This window comes from Bactrocera latifrons, unplaced genomic scaffold (genome assembly GCF_001853355.1).
Source record: "Bactrocera latifrons isolate USDA-ARS-PBARC rearing strain unplaced genomic scaffold, ASM185335v1 scaffold_17, whole genome shotgun sequence".
NCBI lineage: Eukaryota > Metazoa > Arthropoda > Insecta > Diptera > Tephritidae > Bactrocera > Bactrocera latifrons.
In genome coordinates, this window is record NW_017535185.1 from 1,723,499 (window position 1) to 1,738,553 (window position 15,055).

A 15,055-nucleotide genomic window follows, 5' to 3' on the forward strand; every position below is an offset into this window, starting at 1 on the left:
TTTAGACAATATTTGGACTGATTTCAGACGTCGCGTAAAGAAAATTTGGTTGAAGTCTGTCGAGCTGAATTTTTAAATACTGAACGTGTACCTTACCCTCACGATTCAACAATTCTCAAGATGGATCACGATCCAAATATCACAATATTTGTATATTGCACGTGCGAAAGGAGTTTTTGGGTGACAAAATGAACCCCTCCTACAAAAAAAAAAAAAAATCGGAGCTTTTATTTCATATTCAGAAAAATTTATGAATTCTATATTCAACAAGTTGGAAAGAAAAAAGCCTGCAGAAAAAAATTTTGGATACGCCACTGTGTTTTATTACTATTTTTGAAAGTCTTATAAGCTCAACACATTTACTGCTTCAGCTTCTGAAGCAATGGCAGGCAAAGCTATACTTTGAGTAACATATCGTTAGCCTTTGGGAGGTCATTAAAATTATTCCTCATTTGTCAGTGTAACCCATACTACATACAAATGTACATATAACATAAAGAAGTAGACAGGCAAGATCGGTTTAACACCCAATAAGTTTCCAGCGCCATACCGTTATATTTTATTTGCATTATGATGATAATTAATTATTGCTATTTATTTTGTATCTTTTTCTGTATTACCGCATTTTAGTTGAGATACGATCCACRACTAGACATTCATCGCAGGGTAAAAGAGAAAAAACGTTAACAATGAGTTTTGCATCCCAGTAAATACCCAAATTAGTGTGTATCGAAAGGCATGCATTTGATATTTGACTAAAGTGACATGTTCACATTCAKACATATGTTCATACATRTACATATTACGATGACGCTCGAGTCACCATCATCATATACTTATACATGCATATGTATATGAAAGCAATTCGTTATCGTTGTCGCATATCCGCAAATACAAACATCCTCTTCAGTGTAGCATACAACTCGGTCTGGCTAAATAGAAGTTCAAGACAAGTATATTATTTGCCGACCTAAATTGAAGTAGTTAGAGGGGTAGCAGATTTATACGAAGTTTTTACAATTTTAATAAAAACCAAAAAAAAAAAAAAAAAATAATAAAAAGCTGCACAAATAGAAAATATTTATTAGAGGAACTAGATTACATTCATTTAGTTTGTATGACTGCTATATGTTATAGTATTCCGATCTGAATAATTTCCATGGAGATTATAGAGTTGCTTTAAAAAATATTTCTTGCCAAATTTTGTGAAGAAAAAAAAGCTTTCCATACAAAGACTTTATTTTGATCGTTCAGTTTGTATGGCTGCTATATGTTATGGTATTCCGATCTGGATAATATCTTGGGAGCTTACATTGTTTCTTTAGAAAATAATTTTTGTCGAAATTCGTAAAGATATCTCCTCAAATAAAAAAGTTTACCATACAAGGACTTTATTTTGATCGTTCGGTTTGTATGGCAGCTATATGCTATAGTAGTCCGATCTTCATAACTTCTTCAGATATTATATCGCTGCCTTAAAAAGTAATTCTTCTCGAAATTCGTAAAGGTATCTTTTCAAATAAAAAAGTTTTCCATATAAGGACTTTATTGGGACCGTTCGCTATACAGACAGAAGGACGAACAAACAGCCGGATGTRGCTAAATCGGCTAAGCTTGTCGTTCGTTTTATTCTGGCTGTTACAAACTTCCTACCAAACTCAATATAGTCAATTCAGGCCATAATAAGTAGATAAAGTGAATGCAAGATTTTCTTCCAAATAATTTTATGGCGTAAGCCATCAATTCACGAATAGTTAAAAATAAACAAATTAAAAACCACACAGTCCTTCACATATGTGTACATATACATATTTATTCAAATAAAGACCAAAATGTGTTTACGTAAATTCCATTACATACTTATTCCGCTTACATACATATATATTGATCCAAAATATTCGAAATTTATCAACGTCTGCCTCGCGAGCGAAGCGCAACGCGACAGCTGGTCTATTTTATTATACAGCAATTTACGCAGACAGTGGTTTATAATAGAAAACTGAAAATAGTCTTCTAGATATCTATATGGGCACAACAAACATATCTACATATATGAGTTGTGGTCTTCATCAATCATATTCGTTCGGGYATATATTGTTTTCAGAAGCTCATTCGTGAAAGCCCTTAAATGAGTGCATAATCTGCTTAATTGTGATTCCATAATGAGTTACCGTTTTTRTCTTTTCACTGCATATGAAAAGGTAATATAATTTTGTTGCTGTAAATATCAGARAGGAAAAATAAAATTATTCCCATCAAATCGTTCCATCCCCTTTTCCTACTGTCAGTCTGCAAAACTYCCTAACAATTCACTGGGTTTTAGCGATATTGAACTGAAATACCTAGTGTACAGCAATACATTTCAATAATCTATATAAAGGGTGTTTTTTTTAGATATGTGGTTTTCGAGCCAAATATAAAGCCAAATTTTTGGACAAAATTTGGCTTTATTGTGAAGTTAAGTCTTTGATATTATGTTTTTGGACAAGTGATCGACGCGGTCGGCTCGAAAAAAGTCTAGCGGAATTGTCTAAAAAAATAAAAAGACAAAGTCTAAAGTCGTTGTTAAATCCCACAGTCTTGGAGACCATGCCACAGGTCTATGATGCTAGATAATGCGTTCATCAAAAGTTTCCTTCAATAAATTGACGACGCCGAAAGCCGTAGGGCGTATGGTATATGGCATATGGCGTCATCCTGTTGGATGTCTTCATGTTATTTGGCACTACAAACGCGAGTCAGTCTGGGCCAAGAATACAAAACTTGGTCTCTATCTTTAGCGCGGTTAAATTAGTTTCACATCCCAAGCGCAGACAGGTCGCTATGACCGTGTTCCTGCCATTGAATGYGTCGGTACCCTTGTTTCAGTTGTGCACCCATGGGTATCGAATCGAAGAAGCTTTTCACTGGAAAATCATCCCCTATGCGAACGATATGACCTAGCTAGCACATTCGTTGAGCTACAGTTTGCGTTTCCATCGTTTTGAATACTCATCCTTCACGTGGTCGGTTCCAAAGATTTCATTAAGCAGCCTRTACTTCAGTAACCCAAATATGCCAAGTGCAGTCACATAGCTATACACTTGGTCCTTCCTTAGCACGCGTGGATCTCCTTCCTTCTGTTGTCCGCCAATGGATCTCGCATCGAATGAGCTTTTCACTGGAGCATCAGCTTCCAATYGAACGACATGATCCAGCCAGCGCATTTGTTGAATTTGTATGCACTTAACTGTATTMATGTCGTTGTTGAGCTCATACAAGATGAAACCTTTTTGAGTATTCATCGCTCACGCGGACGACTCCAAAGACCTTGCGGAGTACAGTATTAACTAATTGAAAATCATACACCTAAAAAAAAATTCCTTTGGGGGTTTATTAAGCAGCCCATACCTCAGCAACCCAATTACACCACCCTTTTTTTATTTATATACACAACGTTTACTATGTATRTATGTTTGGTTTCGGCTGCCGAGGCCACATTGCAGACTCACCTGCCACTGCACTGACCATTCGAACTRCTGATCATTAATTAAGATGGGACCAAAAGTCGCGTTGTCACATTTGCACTCAATTAGTTGTGATTGAGACTTCATATGTCAGAATATATTAGACGTATATAYGAGTATAATACATACATATAAATGTATATGCATAGAAATATGTTTCTTAATTATTTGTTGAAGTCTGTGAACGTATACTCACATCGTTTTTACATTGGACACTAACATGCAYATTCATATAATTAATTTTCTAACCTCAAATATCCTTGCTTGTCATGTGTTATTTATTCAATAGAAGTATTCCCTTTATCTCTCTCTTTTCCCATATTACTGTCTTGATGCATGCCAACCACTATTCCACTCAGGGTCCTGATCACATACACGTTTCGAAATTCTATAAAGAAGCGAAGAACGGCAAATTCATCAGTTACATTACCGAGAATGTGCGCACGTTATATCAGACATTTCGTGAAGGTGCCTACTCCTCAAACAATGGACCGTGCTTGGGTTGGCGCGAGACGCTCACATCACCGTACCAGGCAAGTTTAAGTTATAGAAACCATATTACAGAATACTTCTACACTTGTAAGTGCCAAATATTTAATGCTGTCTGTTCTGTCTACCGCAGTGGATCAATTACGATGAAGCTTTGCTACGCGCCAARAATTTCGGCGCCGGCATGATTGCTTTAGGTGCGCGTCCCAAACAATTAATTGGAATTTACTCGCAAAACCGTCCCGAATGGATTCTATACGAGCAAGGTTGTTACAGTTTCTCTTTGGTTGTGGTGCCGTTATACGATACGCTCGGACCGGAAGCGTGTGCATTCATCATGCGTCAAACAGAAATGTCATTGGTTGTTGTTGAGGATGATGCCAAGGCTTTGATGTTGTTGGAGAAAGCGCCGCCCACGCTGAAGATTATAGTCTCAATAAAGCCCATAAGGCAGCATACGCTGGAACGCGCCCGAAGCCGCGGCATACAGATATTCTCTTTCATCGATGTGGAGAAATTGGGCGCYAAGGGCAACCATCCGGAAGTGCCGCCGGTATCCGAAGACTTGTGCACCGTTTGCTACACATCCGGCACTACAGGCAATCCGAAGGGTGTGATGCTCACGCACGGCAATGTGGTCGCCGGCGTATGCGCGGTGATCTTGCAAATGGGTAAGTGTTGCATGCACAGCTGCCAGGTTAGGTGTTGCTGTATAATTTTTTTTACCGCTTTTATTGTTTAACAGGTGAACACCGCATACGTGCAGGCGATGTCATGATATCATTCCTGCCGTTGGCGCATATGTTTGAACGTTGCTGTGAGAATGGCATCTACTATGTGGGTGGCTGCGTGGGCTTCTACTCGGGCGATATTAAGGAGTTGACTAACGATTTGAAAATGTTGAAACCAACCGTAATGCCAGCGGTGCCGCGTTTGCTTAATCGCGTTTATGATAAGATACAAAATGAGATTGCCTCTTCGGCCATCAAACGTACTTTATTCAATATGGCGCTCAAGGCCAAGGAGAAAGAGCTCTCGCGCGGTATTATGCGTCGCAACGGCTGCTGGGACAAGTTGGTCTTCAAAAAAGTGCACCAAGGTAAGTGAACGATAGCTTTTGTTGTTGTCGAGTTGACAGTCCTGGGCCGGTTAAAAATTCGGATCCGTTCCGGTTACGTAAACCTGACTATTATGGGAACGGAAGTGAGCAATAGTTTTCATTGGCGCTTCACGTGAACCAATGGTTTTGTTTTCTTACAGCTTTTGGCGGTAATCTGCGTCTGATGGTTGTCGGTTCCGCGCCGCTGGCCGGCAATGTTTTGACATTCATGCGCTGTGCACTCGGCTGCTTGGTGCTGGAGGGTTATGGCCAAACCGAATGTACTGGCGCTATTTCATTAACCGTACAGGGTGACTACGTGCCGAATCATGTTGGACCACCGGTCTCCTGCAATGCCGTCAAAGTATATTAAGTTTTGGCAAATATTTTTGCATGTTATTAAAGTAATTTCCTTACAGCTCGTGGATGTACCGGAGATGGAGTATTTCGCCAGTCAAAATACCGGCGAGGTATGCGTGCGTGGCTCTAATGTGTTCCATGGGTAAGCGCAAATTTACAGTCTGACGATATTTCAAACCTCTCTTGACACTTTACACATTCGCTACGCAGTTATTATAAAGATCCAGAGAAAACTGCTGAGGCGGTCGATGCCGAGGGTTGGCATCATACCGGTGACGTCGGCATGTGGTTGCCGAATGGCACGCTGCGCATAATCGATCGTCGAAAACATATTTTCAAGCTTAGCCAAGGTGAATACATCGTGCCAGAGAAAATTGAGAATATCTACACACTGAGTCAGTACGTCAATCAGGTGTATGTGTATGGCGAGAGTCTTAAGGTGCATAAATTGCGTTTAATGTTTTATGTAGTCCTTAATATTCATATATTTCCACATATTTCCATTACTTTAGAGCTGCATTATTGCCGTCGTTGTGCCTGATGTGGATGTGCTCAAGCAGTGGGCTAACGAGAATCGTGTCAAGGGCACACTCTCTGTGCTCTGCAATAATCATCAGGTCAAGGAGCTAATTATGAGCGATATGCTCAATTGGGGTAAACAGAGTGGCTTGAAATCGTTTGAACAAGTGGGTTGACAAGCACAGTAGCGTGTAAAATACTAATAAAAATACTTCCTTTGTTTTGTATAGGTGAAAGACATTTATTTGCATCCGGATCCGTTTTCGGTACAAAATGGCTTGCTAACACCGACTTTCAAAGCGAAACGGCCACAATTGAAGAGCTATTTCAAGCCGCAACTGGATGACATGTACAAACATTTAGATTAGAGTTGAAATATATAATAGCAAACCGTTTATGAAAAGCATAGCGCTAAAGCTTATCCGTGGCTAATTTTTGGATACGAACAAAGCAAGCATTGATAGCCAATTAAAGCACTGCAGGGAATATTGAACCATATCTGCAATATGAWATTCCTAAACGAAAAATGCAATTAGCGTATAAAATGCAAAGTTTCACCAAATTAAATTTAATTCAAAAATAAAAATCGGAAATTTGACTTCAGGGGGGAAAATTAATCAAAAAGCAATTGCAATATTTTTAACCAGCAGTTAGCACTTACCACTTTAATATATAGCAGCTTAGCTGCAAYTGATTATGTATGGAACGTAGTAAATTTACCTAAACTTATTTAGAGTACCGTTATAACACGAGCAAAGTAAAACTTTATTTAAATTCCAGCAAAAACAATTAAAAAATAAAAATAAAAAATGCAATAAAAAGGCACTCTATTTATACGTAAATAGCGCGCCTAACCAATTAACAAGCAGCAATTATAGAATTACAATTACTTATGAATATTGAGAAAACAAAAAAAAAAAAAAATTAAGAAGCGTATCGTCAACGAAAATGCAAAATAACGTAACATCACTTTCATAAGTTTACAAGCGAAAAAAATACGATATAATGGAATCACACAAATTGAAAAAAAAATTTGAGGATCGGTTATATAACGGTTATAAAACGGTTATATATAGGTTATATATCGGTTATATCTGACAGCTAAAATACAAAACAGCGAAAAATCGTTTTTCAAAGAACAACAAAAAWTGCTACAAAATTTGAGTATTGGTTATAAAATGGTTATGCATAGGTTATATATTGGTTTTATATGACAGCTAAAATGCAAAATAACGTAAAAYCACTTTTYATAAGTTTGCAAGCGAAAGAAAAACGATATAATARAACCCATAAATTGGAAAAAAATTTTAGTTTTGGTTACAAAAAGGTWATATATTGGTTATATATAGGTTATATATATTGGTTACATCTGACAATGGCACCTTAAAACTTTATGATACATATATTTTATGTGATGTAGTGAATCGTACGCAATAAAAACTCAATTTTTTTGATGATACGTAGTTTTGCATTTCGGCTGACGGTATGTCTGTTATTTGCGRAGAAAAATTTTAGGAGTCGAGAGCGAAAATGCGAACAGTTTAATTAATAAAAAAGAAAATATTTAGTTTATTGTAGATTTGAAATATATATAAAATATAAAATTAAATATGTATAATATAAAATTACTTATGTATAATATAAAATGAAATATTATATAATATAAACTGTACTAACAGCTTACTTTCGAATAAAAAATTACCGATATATTACTGTACCATATGTATGTATTCATCAGCTATGTTTATACTTGTATGCCCTGAACAGTGTATATTAAGTATGTCATACCAACTGTTAGTTACAAAGGGGAAACATCAGAGGCCCYCAAAAATTTATAATGCGAAGTTACAGCAGGAAATTGCAGAGACGCTATTAACTATGGTATATAGTAGACCAGAATATAAATGATGAAATAAGCTGAGTCGATGTTTCCATGTCCTACCGTCAGTCCGAAAATAAACGAACTAGTTACAAAGTTTTTGAAATATCGAACTGAAACTTTACAAACGCGTTTTTCTCATCAACATGCTACTTATTTGTCGGAATCAATGATATCGGACAATTATATAATATAGCTGCMATACAAACTGAATGATCGAAATCATATCCATGTATKSACAAYYTTTTCATTTRACGAGATATCTTCACCAAAATTGATATATATTATTTTCAATGGCAGCGCTATAATTTCTAAAGAAAGTGTTCAATTTGTATAACTATAGCTTATAGCTGCCATACAAACTGAATGATCAAATACTTCTTCTTKTATGGAAAATTTTTTTATTAGACGACATTTCTTCACGAAATTTGACGAAGATTATTTCTAAAGATAAAGTTACAATCTCTAAAGATTAAGCTGCCATACAAACTTAATGATCAAAATCAGAACCATATATGGACAACTTTTTTATTTGACAAGTCAGCTTCACAAAATTTAACATAYATTATTTTTAAATACAGCGCTACGTATTCCAAAGAATTTTTTCGGATCGGCCTACTATAGCATATAGCTGCCATACAAACCGATCGATCAAAATCAAGTTCTTGTATGAACAACTTTTTTATTTCACAAGATTTAACCATAAAAAATGCAACTGTGCAGGGTATTATAGCATCGGTGCAGCCGAAGCTAACACTTTTTCTTGTTTTGTATTACTTTTTTGTTTATTTTTGATAATTTTATGATAACTACATTACATTAAATGTGATGCCCAAAGTCAGTGCTTTTATTAGTTAGTCACTTAAACTTATTGTTTGTAATTTATACGAGTATATATAATATTTCATTAAATAAAAACACTTTTAACAAATAGTATTATGAAGCATTCCTACTTTATTTTCTCATGTATAGAATTTTTTATAATGTTCACCTTTTTTACTTTAAAATAACTTTATAGTATACTACAGCACAGACACAAGAACTTACACTAAAGTTTTTAAGTAAGCAGAGCTCAATTTACGTAAACCTTTCCACTTTCCTTCCTTCTTACCAACCCTTTATGAACTACGAGAACCCAATTCAAGTAAAATTTTGCATCGTACATCTTCCATTTTGCCTTCCTACTAATTCTCTATGAATTTCACATTTTCCACCTGCTTTTCTTCCTTCCAACCCTTTGTGAATTACTGCCTTATGAACCTTACTTCCTTCCAATTTTTTATGAAAAACACACAACGGTGTAAGCTCGTTAATCTGCAATGTTTACGAGTTTTTCACTATTTCAAACTTTTCTTATAATAATTTCATTTTATTTACTTAAGAAATGGTCTACCGTTTTTATACTGTGGMACCGAAATTTGTAATATCTGCGAGGTTCGCTCTTAAAAAACAAAACAACCACAGCGTCAATTGTAACACTGAATAAAGCAATATTAAAGCAAATTCACGGAGTATCTATACGCGTAATTAATATACTTATATCTATTATGGAATTAATACGATTTTATTATCATTACGAAAAATAAACTACAAATGCATATTATCTATATRTACATATGTGCGTATTTAATTCTACCAATCTATGCACCATAAGGAAATATAAGATGAATGTCCGATCGAGTGGATTCTATTAAATAACAGTCATGCTAAAAAATAATTTTATCAAAATGATCGAATGCCTTTTAACTTTGTAGACATACAAATAAGTAAARAAACAAAATTCGGCTATGAAGTTAAGTAATAAGTCAATAAATTCAGCTAAGAAGTCAACAAAAATTCAGGCAAGATTTTACTTCGAGGAAAATCCTAAAAACYTAATTTTTTTCTGAGATCGTGAATATATGAAGGTTAGCGCATGCATTACAGCGCATGTACCAATAGTGTCCCAGCGCTGGCCAAGCTTATGCGAAGCCCAGCTATCTAATAGTAGAACAAGAGGATACGGGAGCACCGATCCACTCTAATTCTACCAGCAGCAGTGCTAATATGCCTCATTCTTTTAACAGTTTACAGTCTTGAACGTTCTGTAAATAAGTCCAAAGCTAGTAGCACCGCTCTGCTGTCTGTRTGGATGGTCACTTCTTTGAAGGAGGCTGCACTTCGGAGCAGTAAATCTACAGTTATTATAATGACTACAACTCGGAAGACACTGCAATAGTCAGGAAGTCTGAAACTGGAGTTGATAGAGRGCTYCTRACAGTAAATTCCTTCCCCAACGTTCCCCYYAAGCYTTAACTCATCMGTGAAGAAGCTCGCTGCWCCTCTCCTTTAACGGCTTTTGCACCCACCAACMAAAAATGCACCTGTAAAGGAAAGCAGAGACCGTATATCATTCTGTGATTCTATTATTTACGTTTATTCTATGATTCTATGATATACGTTCCCTGCACGTTCTCTGCTCAGGAATTGCTGTTGTGCCAGGCATGGCTAGCTACAACAGCGCCATCTATGTTGCGTATTTTTCATTATTTTTAAAGGGGCCAAAAGCAACGATACAAAAATTAAAGGGTGTCGATTGCTGCATATTTATTTCGAGAGTTTYAATTTGGTTCTCTGATGTGTGTATTAATATACTTGCATATGTAGTTTTTTACCATAAATATCAACGATACCAAATGCATTTCATTTCATAAATTTTGAATGAACTAGCGTGCGTTCTAAAGCTGAGCGTGAGACAAAAACATCCTTTGCGCATGCGCCGAATTCATTTTTATGCTCATAGCTTTGTTTACAGTGAGCGAAATGGCAGCTTTTCTCCTGCAACTTCATTCCCACCTCCAAGTTCTCAGAGATAACCAAAGTTAATTATTTGCAGTGAGTAAGTATGTATTAACGAACTCACAACTCCTCAAAAGTATCTACATGAGCGCTCGCAAACATACACACAAACAACAAAAAATCTATATACAGGAATGTACGAATTCCTGCACAGGACACTGTCTCTAGAGCCGACTACTATTGGCAGTCAACATTGCGCATCGCAACGGCAACAGGACAAGTAATCGAAAGTGATTGCAAAGCATTTATGCAAACTTTCACTCGCAAGTTAGTTTAACACTCGGTTGGTGGTACGTGCTACGGCGGAAAAGCGGCAGTTCGAAAAATCGAAAAACATTGAAAATTGCAATTAATAATAATACTTTGTGAATTTTACTTAAAAATCGGCAAGGAAAGTAGTTACACAGCAGTCAGAATCATGTTGCTTAAGGCAAGCCAAAACGGGCCACAAATTGCCTGTCTTCTGCTATTTGTTTTAGGTAAGTACTGCTATTGAGTACAACATAAGAAGAAAATCGATAAGCGTATGGCTCGAGGCCACAGGCAGCATAATTGAATTTGGTTTCGTGTAATTAATATGGCATATAAAATATTATTACTCCAGACATTTATTGAATAATGTCACTAGCACTTGCTTTATTTGATTATTAATGCGTATTATTCTCTAAAAATTGTAGTTCCGTTTTGTGATGGCTTGCAGCTAGGCGCTTTTACCACCAAAACGCCCAGGGTTACCAAGTACACGACGAAGCCAGCGTCGGTAAGTATGCAATGGCGAAGCGGTGGGCGTATTTAACTGTTTCGTCACCAAATTTTAATTGTTGCGAAGTTGAGACGTTTGAGATTGTAGCTACTACAGCATCAAACTTGCAATTTTATATTTTTGTAGTCTTCTTCAATGAATCATGATGCGACAACCTCGATTTATCGTCTCAATGCCACAAATGGCATCACCTGCATTTTGGTTAGTGTGGATGGCCTCATCAGTATTAAATATCGCAATAAGTTGAACGAAGATGTTGAGGCGGATCTCTATCTACCCGATGATCCGAAGCTCACTGGCGAGTGTGTGGAATCCAATATGGAAATATTGAGATTAGATTTCAAAGGATTCGCCTTGACAATGACATTCCGCAAGGTGAGTGGTTAAACAAATAGTTAAAAAAATTATTTTACTTACTAAATATGTATGTATGTATACTTGCACGAGTGTGCCTTAGCAAGCAGTTGATATGGGAATTATGGATATTACAAAATTATGTTAAAAATAGGTTAGTAAAATAAGCTTAAGGTGGTAGTTCGGGTAGTTTTTAAAGTCGACGTACCATAACTTCATAGTTTTGAGCGCCATACATGAACTCTATAAGTCGTATTGAGTTCATCAACATCATTTACTGTATCTTCCACTGGTGCTTAGAGTGTCAATGAAGCAACTCCAGCTTAAACTTTCTTGCGCGTTCCAATCCACAGCTTGTTGCCAAGTTTTTGTAGCATCTTTTCACAGTGCGTGACTTATGCATCGCCATTTGCTAAAATTTATGTAGTTGGTGAAGGGTTTCTGATTGAATTTTTCATAGCCGTTAGTTCTGTTTGCTCCGGGTTGGACAAGGAAGTGAAGCAAATGAGTCTGTTAGTGGACGAGGACAAGACGAAATATCTCCTGTTAACAAACAGTCGTTGGACTCCCGACTTGTCACTGTTGACAATCATAACTTCGAACTCGTAGATAATTTCGTTAATTTTGGAACCAGCATTAACACCATTAAGCAACAGATGGTATCTCCAACTAAGTAGATAATTGAGAAGTATAGTCTTTTCTCGACGAATAATAAGTCACTCATTATACCCGTCCTGCTATATGGTGCAGAGGCATGGACGATGACAACATCTGATGTGTCGGCGTTACGAGTTTTCGAGAGAAAGATTCTGCGGAAGATTTATGGTATTTTGCGCATTGGCAACGTCGAATACCAAAGTCAATGGAACGATGAGCTCTACTAGATATAATATATATTCAYGTACGCTGGCTAGTTCATGTCGTTCGTATGGATGAAAACTTTCCAGCTCTGAAAGTATTCGATGCAATACTCAACGGGGGGATCAGAGAAAGAGGAGGACCGCCACTCCGTTGACCTGCTGGAGAAGAACCCAGCTATACTTGGAATCTCTCATTCTCTCTCGCCAAATAGTGAAAAGAAGAACGACTGCCGCGCTGTTGTGAACTCGACGAAAACTGCGTAAATGGTGTCTACGCCAATAAAGAAGAAGTAAATATCATCCGACTGTCATTCGTTTTTTAACTCAACTATGATATGTAGAGTGTCAAATTGGTCAACGCACGAACGATTCAGCCGAAATTTGGTCAAGTCTTACGATTTAAAAGTACACGAAACAGTACCTTGGACGTAAAGGAGAGAAGCAYTATTCTACGTTAGTTTTTGAATTGAGAACTGTCGTCTTTAGTTGGTTGAACGAACTGTGTAGCCTGCTGTCAGTTCTCAAGGATCTCTCTTCTAAGCAAATTAAGGTGAAAATTATAAGCAGCTGTTTCGCCGTGTGTTCTGGGCACACTTTCAAAATTTCAGCCCGGATTCTATTGTATCCTGAAGGCTTGCTCTTTCCCTGAGGAATGTTGGWGTTGAGCTTATTCTATTTGATGGGCACACCTGACTTGGCGGTGATACAACGTTATCGAACGTTTYAATGTGGGAAGAGCTAAGTATTTCTACAACACTTCACTGAATCTSTTGAGCTTCTCATTCCTTGACGTTAATAGAGTTCCGTCGGAGGTTGACGTGACGTGAGTTGTAAAATTTCCGGGTCCAAACCGGTTTCTAAATCCGCCGTCGGAAAAACATGAAACGCCCTCATGTCATAAACTAGTGTTTATTATGTTTTATKTGCAGAGTATATGCTAATTTTCGAAAAGTGACGAATATCTTTAGCTTTTAAACAAGCATTAGTCAACTACTAGCAGCTGTGAAGCCGCAAGRTTCTTCTGATTAAGAGTAAATCGTAGGATGTCTAGCTAATTTTTCGCCCTCAGCAAAGTTCAACTTTGAATAGTTGTATTTTTATATACACATTTACATACCTATTCTATTGTCGTTTCGAAATTAAATTCATAACCACTGTTATATTTTAAAAACCCCTCTTTCAATAGTCATCTGGTGGTGAAGGCTGGTACATAAATCAATTCGAACTCACTTATTCCTCATCGAATTCGCTATTCGAACATCCCGATCGCCCAAATTTGGATGTGAAACTTACTTCGCCGGCACACACGCCAATGTACTTCCCAACGCCCGTCGGCAAATCGTACGTTTGTGACAAGGAGCAAAGTGTCGTCTTGTATGCACCCATAGATTCCGGTGACATGTCGGGGCACATTGCACGCCTCTATCTGCGCGATCTGCACATGCAAAGCTTCATGTTTAAGGAAAGCGGCAAGTGGGGCCCGCCCTTCCATTGCAGCGCTACGGGCTCATACCGCGATGAGACGGCACCACTAGCCGTGGGCACTGCCTTGGCGATAGCCGTACTAATAACAATATCCGGCTACGGTGGTTGGCGGTAAGTAGCGGAAGAGTAGTAACAGAAGAGAGAGAAGAATTTATATTTATTTCATACATGCAGCTACTTCAAAATCAAGAAAGTGCAATACGGTTCTATGGAGTAAGCGTAATTTGGACGGAAAATTTTACGTGCTTACAATGCGCTCGTTGGCTTAGTGAATTCGTGAAAGTTTATTCGGTTCTTTTCAACATGCAGCCTTACAAAAGTTGACGAAACATAAAGTAAAATGATTCGCTGGAGAAAAAACGCTGTACATATCTGGTTATTATRCGTTATATAACTGTAAAATATGTAATTTTCAATTTGTTATGTCYAAGAAAATTGATGCGTGTATACAAATACCAAAACGGAAAGGCAATKGCGCATGTCAGGTAGCAAGTAAGTAATGAACATTTAAAAGCGATTAAATTAGGAGAATTGCAAAAAGTCTTCCATTATTGTTAAATAAATACAAAATACAAAACCCATAAAAAAATAACAACAACAAATTTAAAAGCATAGTAAAATGAATGCGCACCAAAAGAAGCATATCACTGCATATATTATACATATACTTGTATGACAGATATATYTAGATTAGTATATACATACATATATACCATGTGTATACAGCTGTGTTCATGAAAATAGTAGTACTGTTRGGTTTTTACTATAACACAAACGAAAAATCCAGACAAAGCTACAAACTATGAATCCAATAAGTTTTAAAAGTATTTTTTTAAACTATTTTTAACAAATATTTTTATTAAATATTTTTAAAACTATTTAAAAAAATATTTCCACAAACGT

The 15,055-nt window shown here is 36.8% G+C and overlaps 2 protein-coding genes across 7 annotated transcripts in view; both read left to right on the forward strand.

The window, feature by feature from the left end:
* Nucleotides 1–6,911, forward strand: part of LOC108966802 (long-chain-fatty-acid--CoA ligase 5) — a 26,284-nt gene extending 19,373 nt beyond the window's left edge. For 4 of the 6 annotated variants that reach the window (XM_018929871.1, XM_018929872.1, XM_018929873.1 and 1 more), the window contains 8 exons: nucleotides 3,866–4,039; nucleotides 4,129–4,666; nucleotides 4,741–5,094; nucleotides 5,256–5,458; nucleotides 5,514–5,596; nucleotides 5,665–5,893; nucleotides 5,967–6,140; nucleotides 6,204–6,911. In XM_018929871.1, coding sequence (XP_018785416.1) covers nucleotides 3,866–4,039; nucleotides 4,129–4,666; nucleotides 4,741–5,094; nucleotides 5,256–5,458; nucleotides 5,514–5,596; nucleotides 5,665–5,893; nucleotides 5,967–6,140; nucleotides 6,204–6,341 — 1,893 coding nt within the window. In that variant the 3' untranslated portion in view covers nucleotides 6,342–6,911. Of the gene's footprint in view, nucleotides 1–630; nucleotides 667–3,865; nucleotides 4,040–4,128; nucleotides 4,667–4,740; nucleotides 5,095–5,255; nucleotides 5,459–5,513; nucleotides 5,597–5,664; nucleotides 5,894–5,966; nucleotides 6,141–6,203 lie in introns of all 6 variants that reach the window. The other 2 variants (XM_018929874.1, XM_018929875.1) reach the window with 1 other exon arrangement.
* Nucleotides 6,912–10,898: 3,987 nt separating this feature from the next.
* LOC108966736 (lysosome-associated membrane glycoprotein 5) lies at nucleotides 10,899–14,665 on the forward strand. The gene is made up of 5 exons (XM_018929767.1): nucleotides 10,899–11,169; nucleotides 11,368–11,450; nucleotides 11,580–11,828; nucleotides 13,854–14,263; nucleotides 14,327–14,665. The coding sequence occupies exons 1-5, from the start codon at nucleotides 11,109–11,111 to the stop codon at nucleotides 14,367–14,369; spliced, it is 846 nt and encodes a 281-aa protein (XP_018785312.1). The 5' UTR covers nucleotides 10,899–11,108; the 3' UTR covers nucleotides 14,370–14,665.
* Nucleotides 14,666–15,055: the final 390 nt, after the last annotated feature.